Genomic DNA, 15,512 nt, shown 5'->3' with positions numbered 1-15,512 from the left:
TGTTTGTTTGGTTGGTTGGTTGATTTTCGGCTTAGCAACTAATTGGAAATCTTTCCATTTCATTACTGAAGGATTTAACCTCACTCTTTTTTACCAGTTGGATTATGTTCCATTATGTGGCTATACTATGATCATCAAACCACTTCCCTATTAATATGCCTGTATTTTCTCATTTCCCTGTTTTCACTTCAAGGGGATATACACAGTTACATTACCCTACCGAAGATGCAATTTCCTTGTCCTTGAAAGTCCTTGCTACAGAGACTCAGGTAAATGTAGTTTATCTGATCATAGGAAGGAAAATGGAAGCCACGGACCTTCTTTCCCTCAGGTCCTCCTAACTTCAGTTGCTCTGAGAGAACAGGCCAAAGGGTCTCCATTGTGACCTGGGCCCTCCCTATTCTAGCTTCAGATCACACCACTCGCTTCATCCATCAACTCCTTCCACACACCCAGCTCTTTGCCACGTCAGGATCTCTGCACGTGCTCTACCCTATGTCTGGCACCTTCTTCGCCCTGATACTCGTAAAGTTGGCCCTTCTCCTCTTCCAGGCCTCAGCCTAACCCCCTCTCCTCAGAGAGGGCTTTCCCACCCAAATAGCCTATGACACTCTATGATACCCTTCCCACCCCCCACCTCCCCATTCCTGCCACTGCCACCTTGGTCCCCACATCATCTTTTTCTGCCCCTTGTTTGTTTGTTTTTCCATGATACTTTATACAAAGTACAATTTTTTTTTTTAAATCGCTTAGAGGGTTACTCATTTATTTCTGCCTCCCCAGGAGAATGTGCAGAAATCTTTTCTGGGAGAAAGGGCAGGGATCTTGTCTGTCCTGTTCCCATTGAGGTCTCCAGCACCTCACACAGTGCCCTGCCCTCTGGGGACAGCCAGTATATATTTGTTGAGTGAATAATGTTTTGCTAATATTTGCAGAGATGACTCTGCTGGTCCATCACCAATAAGCTGTGAGCTTTGAATTATGTTTCCAACAACGCCTTGTAGAGTGAAGTAAGATGGGACCAAGTTGAGAGTTGTGAGGCTCAAGGCTTCTTCCACCCACCCTCCGTGTGACCTTGGCCAAGCTATTTAACCTCTAGGCCACAGTCTCCTCACTAGTAAAATGAGAGGTATATGGATTCAGTCTCTACAGTTTTCCTAGCTCTAACAGTCTATGAAGCAAGTAAATATGGTTGATAGCAATACTGTATACAATAGAATATTATTGGCAATAAAAAGGAACAAAGTACTGATGCATGCCACAACGTGGATGAACCTTGAAAACATGCTAAGTGAAAGAAGCCAATCACAAAGGACCACAGATTTTGTGATTCCATGTAAATGAAATGTCCATAATAGGCAAACTCATAGAGACAGGAAGTAAATAGTGGTAGCCAGTGACTGGGGAGAGTAGTGGGGAGAGAGAAGGGAGAATTATGGTTAAGAGGTAAAGGGCTTCTTTCTGAAGTGACAAAAATGTTCTCAAATTGATTGTGAAGATGGTTGAATACTCTGAATGTCAGAAAAACAACTGAATTGTTCACGTTAAATGGGTGAATTATATGGTATGTGAGTTTAATCTCAATAAAGCATTTAAATAAATTCTCCGCGTTTTCATTTATGATTTCCAGAGAGCTTGCTATCAATTTCTCAACATAATCCTGTATGTTTAAGAGAGACCAATGGAGGGGGATAACCATTTATTACAGCTACAAGGTCCCAGGCAGCGAGCATCCTAGTTTCTATCTTGATATAGATAGTGTCAAATTAGAGTGTAGGCTCCATAGTCAAACGGCATGGATTTAAATTCTGGCGCGGCTGTGTGTTAGCTGTGTGATCATGGGGCAAGGTATTTACCTCTGTTTCCTTATCTATAATGAGCACCTGCGTCATGGAGTTGTGAGGATGAAATGATCCAACGCATGGAAAGTGCCCAGGACTAACTATCGTTTTCACCGTGCTTAGGTGACGTCATCGCTCCTCACAGCATCCCCTGGAGGAAGGTGGCACTGGCTCTGTCCTACAGGTGAGAAGACTTAAGCTTGGTGACAGCGTGGTTTATCCAGTGGGATACTTATAATCAGGGGTAAAACCATGACCCAGGTCTAAGCATTCCAAGTAGCCTGCTTTATCCTCTCTTTCATAAGACACATTGAGCTTCAGGTCTGGGAAACATTTGTCCAAATGAAGCTGTACTCACTCCCCTCATGGACTCCCTTGTGTTTAATGTCAGACATGTGCAAGATGGCGGTGGTCATCCATGATCCCTTCTGTAGCCATAGCATATGGAGTGACGTTAGCCCCTGGGACTTTTTTCCACTGAGCATCCCCCTTTGTCGGTATTTAGTTAAACACATTATAGGTGCAACAGAAACCCCAAGGGGCAAATCCTTTTAGGTAATCAAAGAAGATGTTTTCTTAAAATAGACTTTATCTTTCAGAGCAGTGTTAGGTTCACAGCAAAACTGAGCAGAAGGTACATAGATTTCCCATATACTCCCTGCCCCGCAAATGCATAGCCTCCACCACGATCAACATTCCCCATCAGAGTGGCACATTTGTCATGACGGATGAACCTGCATTGACACATTGTTATCACCTAGGAAGCTTTTTATAAAGCTCTTGATTTCCTAGTTCATTTCTGTTCTATGCCTTAAATAGTTCCCATTCATCTTGCTGTGAGGTGAGTGAGTTGACTTTGCCGTCTGTGGAGTCCCCTTCTGGCTGTGTGAAGGCCTCACAGAGCAGGAGCCAGTGCTGCTTGGCACACGAGCCAGTTCTCGGCCATGAGCCCCAGCACCAGGGTTGTTACACTGGTGAGAGTTCGTCTCAAGAGTTTCCTCTGTAAATATTATTTCTCCAGGATGTCCAAGTTTCATAGCTCATTTTCACTGAATTTCTTTCTGGCTAAGTTTCCTAAACATATATCCTTCTGCAAGTAGGGCTGGCAGGAAGGAGTAACACCCAGCCCAAGCTGCTCGTGTAACCGACTAGGTGTCCAGCTCCCTAGTGTGACTTCATTCCAGTTTTCCAAGCCTACATCCTCCTGCAGTTGCTGCCAAGGAAGAGTGGGAAGGAGAGAGCATGAGAAAGGGGCTCAGAAAGAGGGAGGAGCTGGCCACACAGCCTGGCTGTAGCCAACCAGAGCTCCTCCCTCTTGGAGCCAAGGGGAAAGCCATTCAGTTAACACGTATTCATTAACCTTCTGTGGTGTGCTGGGAACTGAGCTCAATGCCGGACAATGGCCCTGCCTTCAGGAGCTGATGCCCAGTTAGGGGTACAGATGATCCTCTGAATGGTAAAACAACACAATGGCAAAAAAACCCCACTTGTTTTTGAGCTAAAAGCAAACAAAAGTACAGCAACTACAACAAAAACTCTCCCCTATTCTCTCATTTATATATATACTAGAGGCCCGGTGCATGAATTCATGCATGGGTGGGGCCCAGCTGGCCTGGCCCTGATCGGGGCTGATCGGGCCAGGCTGGCCAGGAGGAGGGAACGTGGGAGGTTGGCCAGCTGGTCAGCCCTGCCCCTGATCAGGGTGGCGGGGGGGGGGGGGGGGGGGGCGGCCGGGGGGTGAGGCCCCAGGTGGTTGGTGGGCCAGCCCCTCCCCCTGGTTGAACTCTGGTCAAACTCCCAGTTAAGGGGACAATTTGCATATTACCCTTTTATTATATAGGATATAATTTTCTTCCAAGGAGAAGCAGAAAATAATATATAGTGAAAAGAGCAAATTAAAAAATAATATTTAGCCCTGGCTAGTGTGGATCAGTTGGTTGGGTGTTGTCCCATGCATCAAAAAGTTTTCCAGTTCAATTTCCAGTTAGGGCATATGCCCAGTTTGCTGCAGCTCAATCCCTGGTAGGGGGCATGCAGGAGGCAGCCAATTGATGTTTTGCTCTCAAATTGATGTTTTTCTCTCTCTCCCTCTCCCATCCTCTCTAAAAATCAATAAAAATATTTTTTAAAATAATATTTATAGTACATCCTTAATGAAAATTTTATGAAAAATACAAAACAATGTGCATAGCTCATGAATATAGATGGAGTAAAATAGAAAAATGTGCCCCAGATACAGATCAAGTTCATATAAGCAGCAGCTCTGGGAAGGATAAGACTGGGGAGGGGAGTAGAGGGAACTTCCCTTTCATCCTAACTCTTCATTTCTTCTTGTTTGTTTGTTTGTTTGTTTATTAATCCTCACCCAAGGATATTTTTCCATTGATTTTTTAGAAAGAGTGGAAGGGAGGGGAAGAGACAGAGAGAGAAAAACATCAATGTGAGAGAAACACATTGATTGGTTGCCTCCCGCACGTGCCTGGACAGGGGCCAGGGATGGAGCCTACAACCGAGGTATGTGCTCTTGACCAGAATTGAACCCAAGACCCTTCAAGTCCTTGGGCCAAAGATCTAGCCACTGAGCCAAACCGGCCAGGGCCTAGCTCTTCATTTCTTTAAAAACACAATTCTGAGGCAAGAACAGCCAGCTGGTAACACTGGTTAACTCTGGGTGATGGGGCTGCGGGTGTTGGTAGGATTCTCCTTTGTACTTTTGAGGGGATGATTCACATAGAAAGCCCAGTTCTCAGTCAATGGGCAAACACTGAGCGCTGGCCAACACTTCCATTTCTTGCTCCCGATGACCCCTGTGATGCTCCAGGACCCAGCTCAGGCTTGACCCCAGGGACCATCTAGTTCTAAACATAGGAATCCGTAAAGGTGAGTCTCCTGCAGGCAGGCAGGGGCCCAGGAAGGCTGGTGAGGCAGGACAGGGGTGAGGGGACCACTGAAGCCACACCTTTCTGCTCAGTTTCCTTTTCCAGCACCTTCCACCAGGTTAGCACCAGGACAGGAGGGGCAGCTCCTCTTTATCCCACCGGGGGAGCTAGGACTTGCTATCTGTGCGCAGGAAGGTGGGTGGCTCTAAAGCACCCCAAGCCTGAAGGGGCGAGTACTTTTTGAAAAATGATACGTCACTGAGTCCATAGGCTCCTTATTGTTCCCCAGTGCTGACCTGGGACTGCGACTTTGACTTAGCTGGAGACATGCAAAGCACTATTTGAAAAGGTACTCTTGTGTGAGACATAAATTTCTTAAAGGAATCCAGTTTACAAAGCATTGCAAAAATGTGCTGTAAGAAGGTGGGAGATGTTTGCTTGGTGGATTTGTGACCATATCGTCAATAGAATCCAGAGTCCTGCTCCCTCGCTAGGAATAAATACATGAGGGTGTGCAGGTGTGGGAATGGCCTGTCTGTCAAAAATAAATGTCAATTGACTGCAATGTGCAAGATCGCCTTGTGGATTGTGCCCCTCCCTGTCCCCTGCGCATCCTTGGGACCGCTTCACGGGTCTTTACTTAGAGGAACATACAGAAAGGGGAGGAGCCTTTGAGTGGCGATGCCGGCCCCTAACGAGGTGTTGTACCTTTTCTTCCGAGCAAGAGCAACCGTAAGCCTGTCTCTCTGGTTCTCTCTTCTGCTCCCCAGAGCCTTCCATTAGCTCTTAGCGATAGTTTATTTGCAGTAAGATGTGTGACTCCTACTTTCCAAGGACAGAAAGGAAAAGGTGTTAGGAGCCTGTCGGCGTCTAGAGAAGTGAGCTCTTGGGACCCTGCACCTGGTGTCTCAGCCCCAGGCCGCCCTCACTCTCACCTTCCTGCCCCGTTCTAGAAATTTTAAAAAATGAGATCACAACTGGTGCCGTTAGTGAGACAAACTCGCCGAGGGAAGTGTTGCTTCTGTAGCTCCGTGGCCTGTGAGCCCGCTTTCCACTTCTCTCCAACGAGAGGCCAAAAGAGATTATGTGCCTGGTTTATTCTGGGTCGAGACTTCCTGTCCTTTGCCGTGTTTACCCAAAGTGAGGTCAGCCTCATTCAGAGCTCTATGAGGTTGTTTTATGTCAGTGGCATTTATAATTAAAGCGTAGCCACAAGCCAGGCTCCGCAAAACATTAGAGAAAGACGGTGAAGAAGGAAAAAAAAAAGGAGTTTATGGGAAAAAAATTCCAGTGGTTTGGAATACATATATATCTGAAAAAGGCTTTTCTTAGTGTGTCAAGGCGTCTGCTTCCCCTTTAGGGTCTGAAAGGGGTGCCTGGAAAATTTTGTTACAGTCCATGGACTGTGCGATATTAAAAAAAAAAAAAAGTTTATCTAGAAAAATACCTCCTGCGTAACCAGATAAGGGGTGCACGGGGAGGAGGAGCAGGGAGCCTCCTGGCATCACATCGACCAAGGTGAGAACCCCGCTGGGAGAGCTCTCTGCCTGGCAGGGGGTCGCTGTGCCCGCGCTGGTCACGTGAAAAGCTACCTTGATTTCCAGCCCGATGTGGCGAGCAAAGTGCCTTTCCCGGTAGGTGCCGGCCGGCAAACCCGAGGAAGGAAGTCTGGCTGCCTGGAAAACGAGGGGCGGGCGGGTTTCACCGGAGAGAGGGAGTCTGCCCTTTGGAAAGGGCTGCACAGTAAAGTAGCATTCTTTGGACCTGCCAACTACCCTAGTGCCTTTAGGATGTGGTTTGATTTATAAATATTTGATTGGCACACACTTTGCTCAGAACATTTCCATCTGTGTGGCGAGCGGTGCCGGTAAGCCTGCTCCCCACGCAGCCTCTGCCGTGCTCGGAGGCAGGCTGCAGGCGGCGGCGGCGGCGGCGGCGGCGGCTTTGGGACTCTCAAACCAGTGAGCGTTCCCCTTAGGAGTCCCATCCATGACGAAGTCATGGTCCCCGTCACCAGGCAGGAAACTCTAGCAAGAGGAGTGGAATCAGACACGGAGCTGTCGCTGCTTTCACGGAGATGCTTGCTCTGCGGGAGAGGGTACCCGAGCAGGGCTTGCTGGGCCAGTCTGGGCACATGAGACCCACATGCCAGGCCTTGGGAGTGCCAAACCTCGACAGTCTCAGAGACACTGAGAGGAAGAGTCACCCTCCGTCTAGCGAGCAAGCATAGCAGTTATTTCACTTAACAGTCTTCAAAGATCAGATGGTGAGAGGAGGAAGGCCAGGGGCCCTCAGGGATGAGGACGAGGAGTGTGTGGCACACTTTTACAAACATTATCACACTTAAAATTCCTACTTTCCTATGAGATGGGTACCCTTGTCATCCTTCTTACTTTAAAATTCAAATTTGTTGATTTAAGTATAGTTCCTATACAATATTACATTGGGTATATATATAATATTACATTAGGTATATTATTTTGAGGTGTACAATATAGTGATGTGACATTTTTATACCTTACAATGTGATCACCCCACTAATTCTAGTGATCATCTGGAACTGTATAAGCTTATCACAATAGTATTGATTATACTTCCCTTTACCTTTTTCACCCATCCCGCCATCCCCCTCTTTTCTGGTAACCATCCCTTTCCTCTCTTTTTCAATGAGTCTGTTTTTGCTTTGTTTGTTCATTTGCTTTGTTTTGTTGATTCCACATATAAGTGAAACCATACAGTATTTGCCTGTCCTTGTCTGACTTATTTCACTTAGCATGGTACTTTCTAGATCCATCTATGTTGTCACAAATGGCAAGGTTTCATTCTTTTTTTATTGCTATGTAATATTCCATTGCATATATGTACCGTATCTTTATCCATTCGTCTATGGGCACCTAGGTTGCCTCCATAACTTGGCTATGGTGAATAATGCTGCAGGGAACATGAGGGTGCATGTATCTTTTTGAATTAGTGCTTTGGTTTTCCTTTGGATAAAAATCTGGAAGTGGAATTGCTGGGTCGTATGGTATATCTATTTTTAGTTTTTTGAGGAATCTCAATACTTTTCCATAGTGGCTGCACCAATTTATACCACCAATAGTGTATAAGCGTTCTCTTTTCTTTACATCCTCGCTAATGCATGTTATTTGTTGACTTTTTGATTACAGCCATTCTGACTGGTGTGAAATGACACCTCATTGTGGTTTTAATTTGCATTTTTCTGGTGATTAGTGATGTTGAGCATCTTTTCACATGTCTGTTGGCCATCTACATGTCTTCTTTGGAGAAATGTCTATTCGTGTCCTCTGTCCATTTGTTTTTAAATCAGATTGTTTATTTTTTGTTATTGAGTTATGTGAGTTTCTTATTTATTTTGGATATCTACCCTTATCAGATATATTATTAGTGAATATATTCTCCCATTCAGTGGGTTGTCTTTTAGTTTTGCGGATGGTTTTGTCATCCTTGTTTTTAAAATAAGGAAACTGATGAACATGGATAGGAGGTGACATCCTCAAGGTGACATGGAACTAGTAAGTGGTGATGGGACCTGCGCCTACATCCATCTGACCCACATGACAGGCTGTGTGAATCCAGTATGTTTATTTAATATGTTTGTGGGGCAAGACCAGTGTCATGGTGTTGATGTCAGGGCAGCAGTGGCATATGGAGAGAGCCTTAATCATAAAGAAGCTGGGGATTCTGTGCAGAGCTTTCCCAGTTACTTGCTGGTCACGGGCCCTATTAGCTCTGTGTTCGTTCACCAAATGATGATAATTTGTAACCTCACGGGCTTCTAGCTAGGCAGAAACAAAAGAATCTAGTGCAGAGCCTGGCCCTTCCTGGTGCTCAATTGGCATTTATAGAATGCTAGTGGCCCGGTGCATGAATTCATGCACATTGAAAGGAAATTAATTAGAAAAATGTTTTAATATCACTATTTGCCCTTTCTCTTTAATAGAAGTGTCAACTAAATTCACAATCAACAATGACAAATTAAAACACATGCGTGCAATTGGCGCCAGGGAGAGCTTTATATGTATCGTGCATGTGCGAGTCAACTTAGCCTTTTATATATATAGAATAAACTTGCTTATTAGACCTGCTTTCTGATTTAGCTAAACTTTTTCCAGCCCAGTGAAGCACCCCAACTTCTTTTTCAGGTAATTGTCAGCAACACAGCAGTAAATATCAACACAAAGCAGATTATTATTGTAGATCATGCAGGGAGAACAAAGGGTAAAATATTTAACTGCAGCAGTGTTTGACTATATTCTGCACAATGAGAAAACCTGAAGTCATTTTCAAGGTCCACCATTTCTTACTTCTTTTCAGTCAGGTGAAGTTTCTAAGCTTTCTAAATCTCTGTTTTCTAGCTAATGAAAATAGGATTCTACAGAGTCTCCTGTCTACCTACTCCAGGACTTCTGTGAGGATCAAATGAGCTGAGGCATGGGAAAATGCTTCACAGACATTTGGTTAAAGTGTAAAATGTTTCCACCTGGCTATAAAGCAAGTCATGTTCGTGGGCTGAAGAAACTGCAAGGAGGCTAGTTGCTAGGGAGAGGAAGCTGGGCGTTGCTACATGACATCATTACCTGGAGCCCACAGTGACCGTTTCTGGGCTGGGCTGGAGGCCGCATTTTGTGCCATGGGGTCTTGGCAGCGTTGGCTGCAATTTGGTGGGGTGTCACTCTGGGATGGTTGTGGGGCCTGTGTCCCACTTGGGGGAAGCTGAGTGTTTTTTTGTCTGCGCCAGATGCATGGTGCTGGCTAGTGCAAGTCATGGCAGCTCCTGCATTGAGCATCTGCCTCCTGGTGGTCAGTGCATATCATCGTGACTAGTCAGGCAGTAGTAGGGACGCTTAGCATATTAGCCTTTTATATATATAGATATTGTGGAATGTGGATCTATCTATCTCCAATGCAGTTCATTCACTAATCAAATTAATGTTTATTGGACATTATATTAACTGTCAGACAATGTGCTAGCCACTAAAATTGCATTGTTGGACTCTAAGTCCTCATCCACATGGGGGAGAAAACCATTAAATAGTCACACAGTTAAATGTGGAATTACAACTCTAAGGAGAGCTGCCTGGTGCACAAGGCACTCTCAGATGTCTTTCCTGCACCTGTTCTTCTTCCAGGATCCTCCCTCTCCTGGTGACATCTCCATTTACCCATCTCCCAAAGGAAAGTCCTGGGAGTCAACATGAATTTTCTGACAACCAGCACCCATGCCCCTTCTCACAGTGGGCAGCTCTTGCTCTCTGCATTTTCCTGGCATTTGGAATATGGTCATGGAACTAGTGCTCACAGCCCATAGGGGTACCTGCCCACCATGTAACGTGAGGAGTTGTAAAGGGGCTAACCAAAACATCTTCTCTACAGGCCCGAGATCCCCACCAGTGGAGACATTCCACTCAGGGCTGCATTACAAAGGCCTGTGCACAAGCACCCCTTGTAGGGTCATGCCACTCCAGGAGGGGCCCTGTGTGAGTACTTGGGGACTTATTCTCCTGGAGGTAGAAGACCAATTTTGAAAACTTCCCAATTTTGCCCAAGGCAGATCCGCTGGTTGGGGACAAAGAGAAGCTGTGAAAGGAGTTATTTTTTACATTGGAGAGCTGGCAGGCATACAGTTCTATCTTGCATGATTTATGTAGATTTATTTAAATATTTGATTGGCTTTTAGAAATCATTCTTCCTGAAGGAAGTCTTAGAATGTGACTCTACCTGTGACTCTAATCGTGCTCAAACTAATGACCAAGGAATATCAATCATCCTCTCACTAGACTGTGCTAATCAGCTAGTCAGGGATCATCCACTCCATGCCTGTCCAGACTAATTATGTTTCTGAATAATAATCCTTGAAATTCACAAGGGTTGTGGCAGTACCGCCACTGGGCAGAAGAGGGCGACATAACCACATTCAGCAGGTGCATTCAAGCCAGGGAGTCCTCTGGGCTGCTGGCTCTCATGAGTTTTCAGCCTTGTTAAGTACACACGGCAGTGTTATGATTCCCATTCTATAGGTGGGGAGACTGAGTCTCAATATGTTCCACAAGGTCAGACAGCTGAAAACACCAAAGATATCTAAAGTTCCAGATGGGAGGGGATGTTTGGAAGGGTCATGGGGCTGGGGGCTCAAAGCTGCCTTTGCAGAGCACTTGATGCAAAATGGAGAGAATGGTAACTGCCCAGTGCTGCTCCAGTTAAGGGGCAACGCAGGAATGTGAACTCAGCTTTCTGACTCTTAACCCCAGGCCCCTGGCTCTGCCAAGGGTGTGTAGATTATCCAGTTCTCCCGGCACTGACAGGTACAGAACCACTCACCCCACTGACTCTGATTTCTGTCCTCCTTGACCTTTGTTCTTAGTCCTAGAATCAGTAAATAGGCCAACACACCAACTCTGCATGTTGCCAGAAAGGCATTGAATCAAAACCTGAAATTAGAGCCCCTGGCCTTCCTGGAAGGCAGTATGTTTGAAGAGAAAAATTCGAGGGAAGGCCCTAAGTATTACACTGGATTTCCACATGCTGGGTCAGATATACGTAAATCTCGATGGTGATGACAACAATAGCAACATTAACCAACATGTGCTTACTCTCAGCCAACAGACTGTGCCGAGAATTTTTACCACATTACCTCATTTAATCCTCTCAAGAAACCTGTGAGGCAAGAAATATTATTTTATAAGTGAGAAGACTGAGGCAGAAAGGTCAAGTAACTTGCCCATGTTCACTTGCCAAATAGTTAACCCAGCATTACTTGTAGGCAGACCTCCTCATACACACCCTAAGGCTCCCTTATGCTGCATTCCAAGGGCCCTGGCATCTCAGGTGAGGCAACTGGACCCTCAGCACTATTCAGAAGTCCCGGTATTACCTACTCAGAGTGCAGTCTCTATGTGGATGATGGAATGACAACAATGAGGACATATACCATTTGCACAGAAATTCCAGCACGTGGAAGTTGTCATTGTCACCTCTTGTCACCCCAGAATTCAAGGTTTCCCGAAGCAGCCAGCTTAACCCAGAGGACTGCTTCACCAAGGTTATCTTTCCCCTGAGAGTCCGAGGACCAGAGAGCATTTCCATTGGTTCAGAAAACTGGTAAAACTTATTAGAAATGTTTAAAACTTTAGAAAATTAGAGCTCATTCCCCTTATGTTGAGTGGGGCAGATCACACAAATTGTGTAACCTGCCTTACACCACAGATTCCAGTCTAAGTCGACTTATTGTCAGTAAATGTTGCTTCTGTACAGTTGGCATACTAAACAGAATCATTTTCGCCCCACTCTGGTGCCTATTTTTCATTGAGGAACAGGCATTCAGAAGGCCCATTTGAAGACAAGCCATCAAAACAAGGCCCAATACATCTAACGCTGCAGCTGCAAGCCCCAACCTCAGCCTTCCTGCTCCTCACCTCAATGTGGCTGGGAGGAAAGGGACAATGCCAATTGGTTCATAAATGCCAGCTTCCCTCCCCACTGCCTACTCATCTAAGGGTAGAGAGCGAACACAGTGCGGTGGTCATTTGTACTTAGATCCTGCTGCATGAGGCATTTTCCATGAATAATGAAGACTATCTGATATATAAACCACCACATCAAAACCAGTGATGTGCGTTCCATTAAAAAAATTTTTTTTTCCTTTTAAAGATTTTTAATTGATTTTTAGGGAGAGAGACACATCAATGTGAGAGAGAAACATCAATCAGCTGCCTCCTACACACCCTGCTACTGGGGATTGAGCAACTCCGGCATGTGCCCTGACCAGAAGTCTAACCGGCAACCTTTCAGTGCACAGGACGATGGCCAACCAACTGAGCCACAGCGGCTCAACCTGTGCATTCCATGTAAAAGCCATCCTATGGAACAGTACTCTCCACCTGTGCTATATTCTGTGTCTCCTAATTTCATCCATACTTTCCTTCTCCTTATTCGTGACACGTTTGGCCCTGTGACCCTCTTTGCAGGGACCAGATCTGACTTTTGCCTTCTCTACAACATCTAATGCATCAGTGGTAACTCAGGGAATTCCCGATTACATCACAGAGGACCCAGACACCTAATATCAACACACACCAACACCTGAAGTACTAAAGCAGAAGGAAGACATTTTTATTCTTAGATAGTCAAGAAGATTCTTTTCTCCGGAGTTATCAATACCGTCTGAGAGCTGGGCTGGCAAGAAAGCCCGGAAGAGATGCTCAGCTTTTGGCTCGAATCTCTCCGGCTCTCTAGTTTCTATAAGGTCTGGAGAATGACTTTACCCCTCCCGTTACCACAACCACATCTGCACGATATGCAGAGCGGAAGCTGCATAATTTATGAGGTGCAAGCTACTATTCAAACCAGGATTTCACAAACCAATCCCAGTGGAAAGGTAACGCGGAGAGTCGGTAAACTTGAACCTGAGCCCATGTCTTTGTGCGAGGTTTACCCGCCCTGCCCCATGCGGCTCTTCCCCGCAAGGAGCAAACAGGACCCTGACCAGCCTGGAGGAACAGACCTCTCACTACTTACAGAAATCTGAACATCTGAACACTGGCCGCCACATCTGAGCTCAAGGCAGTTGTGTAAGCCAACAGAGAGTTTCCTTTAGGCAGGCTGTGGCCCTCACAACTCTAGTTTCCACACCCAGACCCTTCCCACATTTCTATTGCGCTGCCTTTGAGAGTGTCATGCCCGGAGAAGAAGGTACCAATCTTTAGATGTCCTCCCTTTCCCCACCCTTGACTAAGGAAGACACCAGAAAGGGGAGGAGCTCCAAGAAGGATGCCTGGGTGCTTACTGTGCTGGTCGCTCCTGTCCCTCGTCCCGTCCACAGTACCGTCTGGGAGGATCCGCAGGAAGTGGCCCCCGTTGCTGCAGTAGAGAAGCTTGGGCTTCTTGTAGTTCTCCAGAGGCAGATTGAACCTCTCGGTCAGGGCCGTGAACGTGGTGACTTCCCCCTCAGCCATGGCTCAGCCGCTGCCGGTTAGGGTGCTCTCAGGGCTGTAAGAAATTGAACAAACCTGTAGAACGTTCTTCCAGCAAAGGGGCAACGTACAGGCAGGGAAAGGGAGCCTGGGGGGCAGGGCTCTGGTCAGCTGGGAACCACAGACTGGCCAGGTGATGCCCACAGTAATGGGCCCTCGTGGTGGCCGGCGGCTAAGGAAGGATAGTCCTGGCAGGGGAGGGATTGTCTGGCCATTTCTCACTTCCAATTGGACACGGCTTTGGATCAAGCTGCGTGTTTTTTAGAACTTTAAATTTAATCATTTGGCCAAGGGAAAAGAAAATAATGTGTTGGTTCCTCCTTCTGATCCACACACATCCTCAAATTAAATACCGAAGTTGCACTAAAATAACCCCCAGGGTCTGGCTGGAACCCACAAAAGCCGAGAGGCCGGCGCTGAGGTTTTGCCCTCTATCCTCCCACGATTTTGACTGGGCACCGCCAGGCCCAGGTGCAGAGATAGCAGAGAGCCCAGGCTCGAGACCGGGAGGACTTGCATGGCAGCCTCCCACAATAGTGACAGCCAAGGGTTAATGTGTAAAGGAAAATTCTGGGTTTGCCGGTGGGAACAGAACCGGAACTGGGGAGCCATATGTGAGGGTTTACATGGGGTTTTTAAAGGGCAAACACTGTGCCAAGGGAAGTTTTTTGAAACAGATCGTTATGAAGGCTATGCCAGTTGTTGCCTACTTCCACAGCTCTCCACACATCCTCATGACACACAGAGAGGGTGTCCCTTGTGCAAAGGCCATCTTCATCCTAATTACTGTCTAATGAGACATACTTATGATGACACAGAAACCACCATATTGCATATTATAATCCTCTAATGTTCTCCATGCCCACTATCTACAAATTTGTAATATATTAGTGTAAAAATGTATCAGTTATGCCTCTGAGGATTAAAAAGCAAAGCCAACAAACACTAGAATTTTACAGCATCTACTTGTCCCCACCATGTAGGAGAATGGCGTGCCGGTGACTCAAGGACTGTACAAGGCAGAGGCGAAGAGACCAGGACCCTGACATGGAACGTAAGTGTGAGTAGATGCTGGTTGTACACATTGGTTATCAGGTGGCCTTATCATAATAATGATCATCATCATTAGCATTCTGGGCTACAAGCTGAGTCATATAATTCTCACCACCACCCTTTGAAACAGACACTAATATCCCCCCATTTTATAAATAAAATGTAGCCAAAACGTAGAGATGTTCAGTGGTCTGTCCAAGGTCAACAGCTGGTACATGGTGTCTCTGAGCCTCCAGACGGGGCTCTTGGAACAAAGCCCTAATGTGCCCTTACTCACCAGGAAAAGGTTCAGTGACCTCACTGATACTGCAGTGCTCTAGTCATCCCGCCCCCTCCACGGTTTCCCTCTCTGTGGTTTCAGTTACCCACGGTCAACCGTGGTCTAAAAATATTAGATGAAAAACTCCAGACATAAAACATTTCCTAAGTTTTAAATTGTGCAGCGCTCGGAGTTGCCTGATGAAATCTCACACTGTCCCGCTCCATCCCTCCCAGGACATGAATCTCCCTTTGGCCAGCATATTCCTGCTGGACACACACCCACCTGTTGTCTCTTAGTGGCCGTCTTAGTTATCAGATTGTTGCGGTATCATACTGCTTGTGTTCAAGTCACCCTTACGTTATGGCCATTCACCTAACTTCCACTACAGTATATTGGTATAATTGTTCTATATTATTATTCATTATTGTTGTTAGTCTCTTACTGTGCCCAGTTTAGAGATTACACTTTATCATAGGTATGTATATGT

General features: G+C 46.0%; 1 protein-coding gene across 4 annotated transcripts in view; it reads right to left on the bottom strand.

Annotated features, from left to right (window-relative positions):
• Positions 1–15,512, bottom strand: part of FGF1 (fibroblast growth factor 1) — a 91,649-nt gene that overhangs the window by 9,530 nt on the left and 66,607 nt on the right. For all 4 annotated transcript variants that reach the window (XM_070414710.1, XM_070414711.1, XM_070414713.1 and 1 more), the window contains exon 2: positions 13,524–13,726. In XM_070414710.1, the coding sequence (XP_070270811.1) occupies positions 13,524–13,692 (169 nt within the window). In that variant the 5' untranslated portion in view covers positions 13,693–13,726. The remainder of the gene's footprint in view (positions 1–13,523; positions 13,727–15,512) is intronic.

Source organism: Myotis yumanensis, unplaced genomic scaffold (assembly GCF_028538775.1).
Source record: "Myotis yumanensis isolate MYYU_CA2020_CCGP unplaced genomic scaffold, mMyoYum1.0.hap1 SCAF_5, whole genome shotgun sequence".
Lineage (NCBI taxonomy): Eukaryota > Metazoa > Chordata > Mammalia > Chiroptera > Vespertilionidae > Myotis > Myotis yumanensis.
Note: the sequence above shows the minus strand (reverse complement) of the source record. Positions and strands in the feature narration are given on the sequence as shown.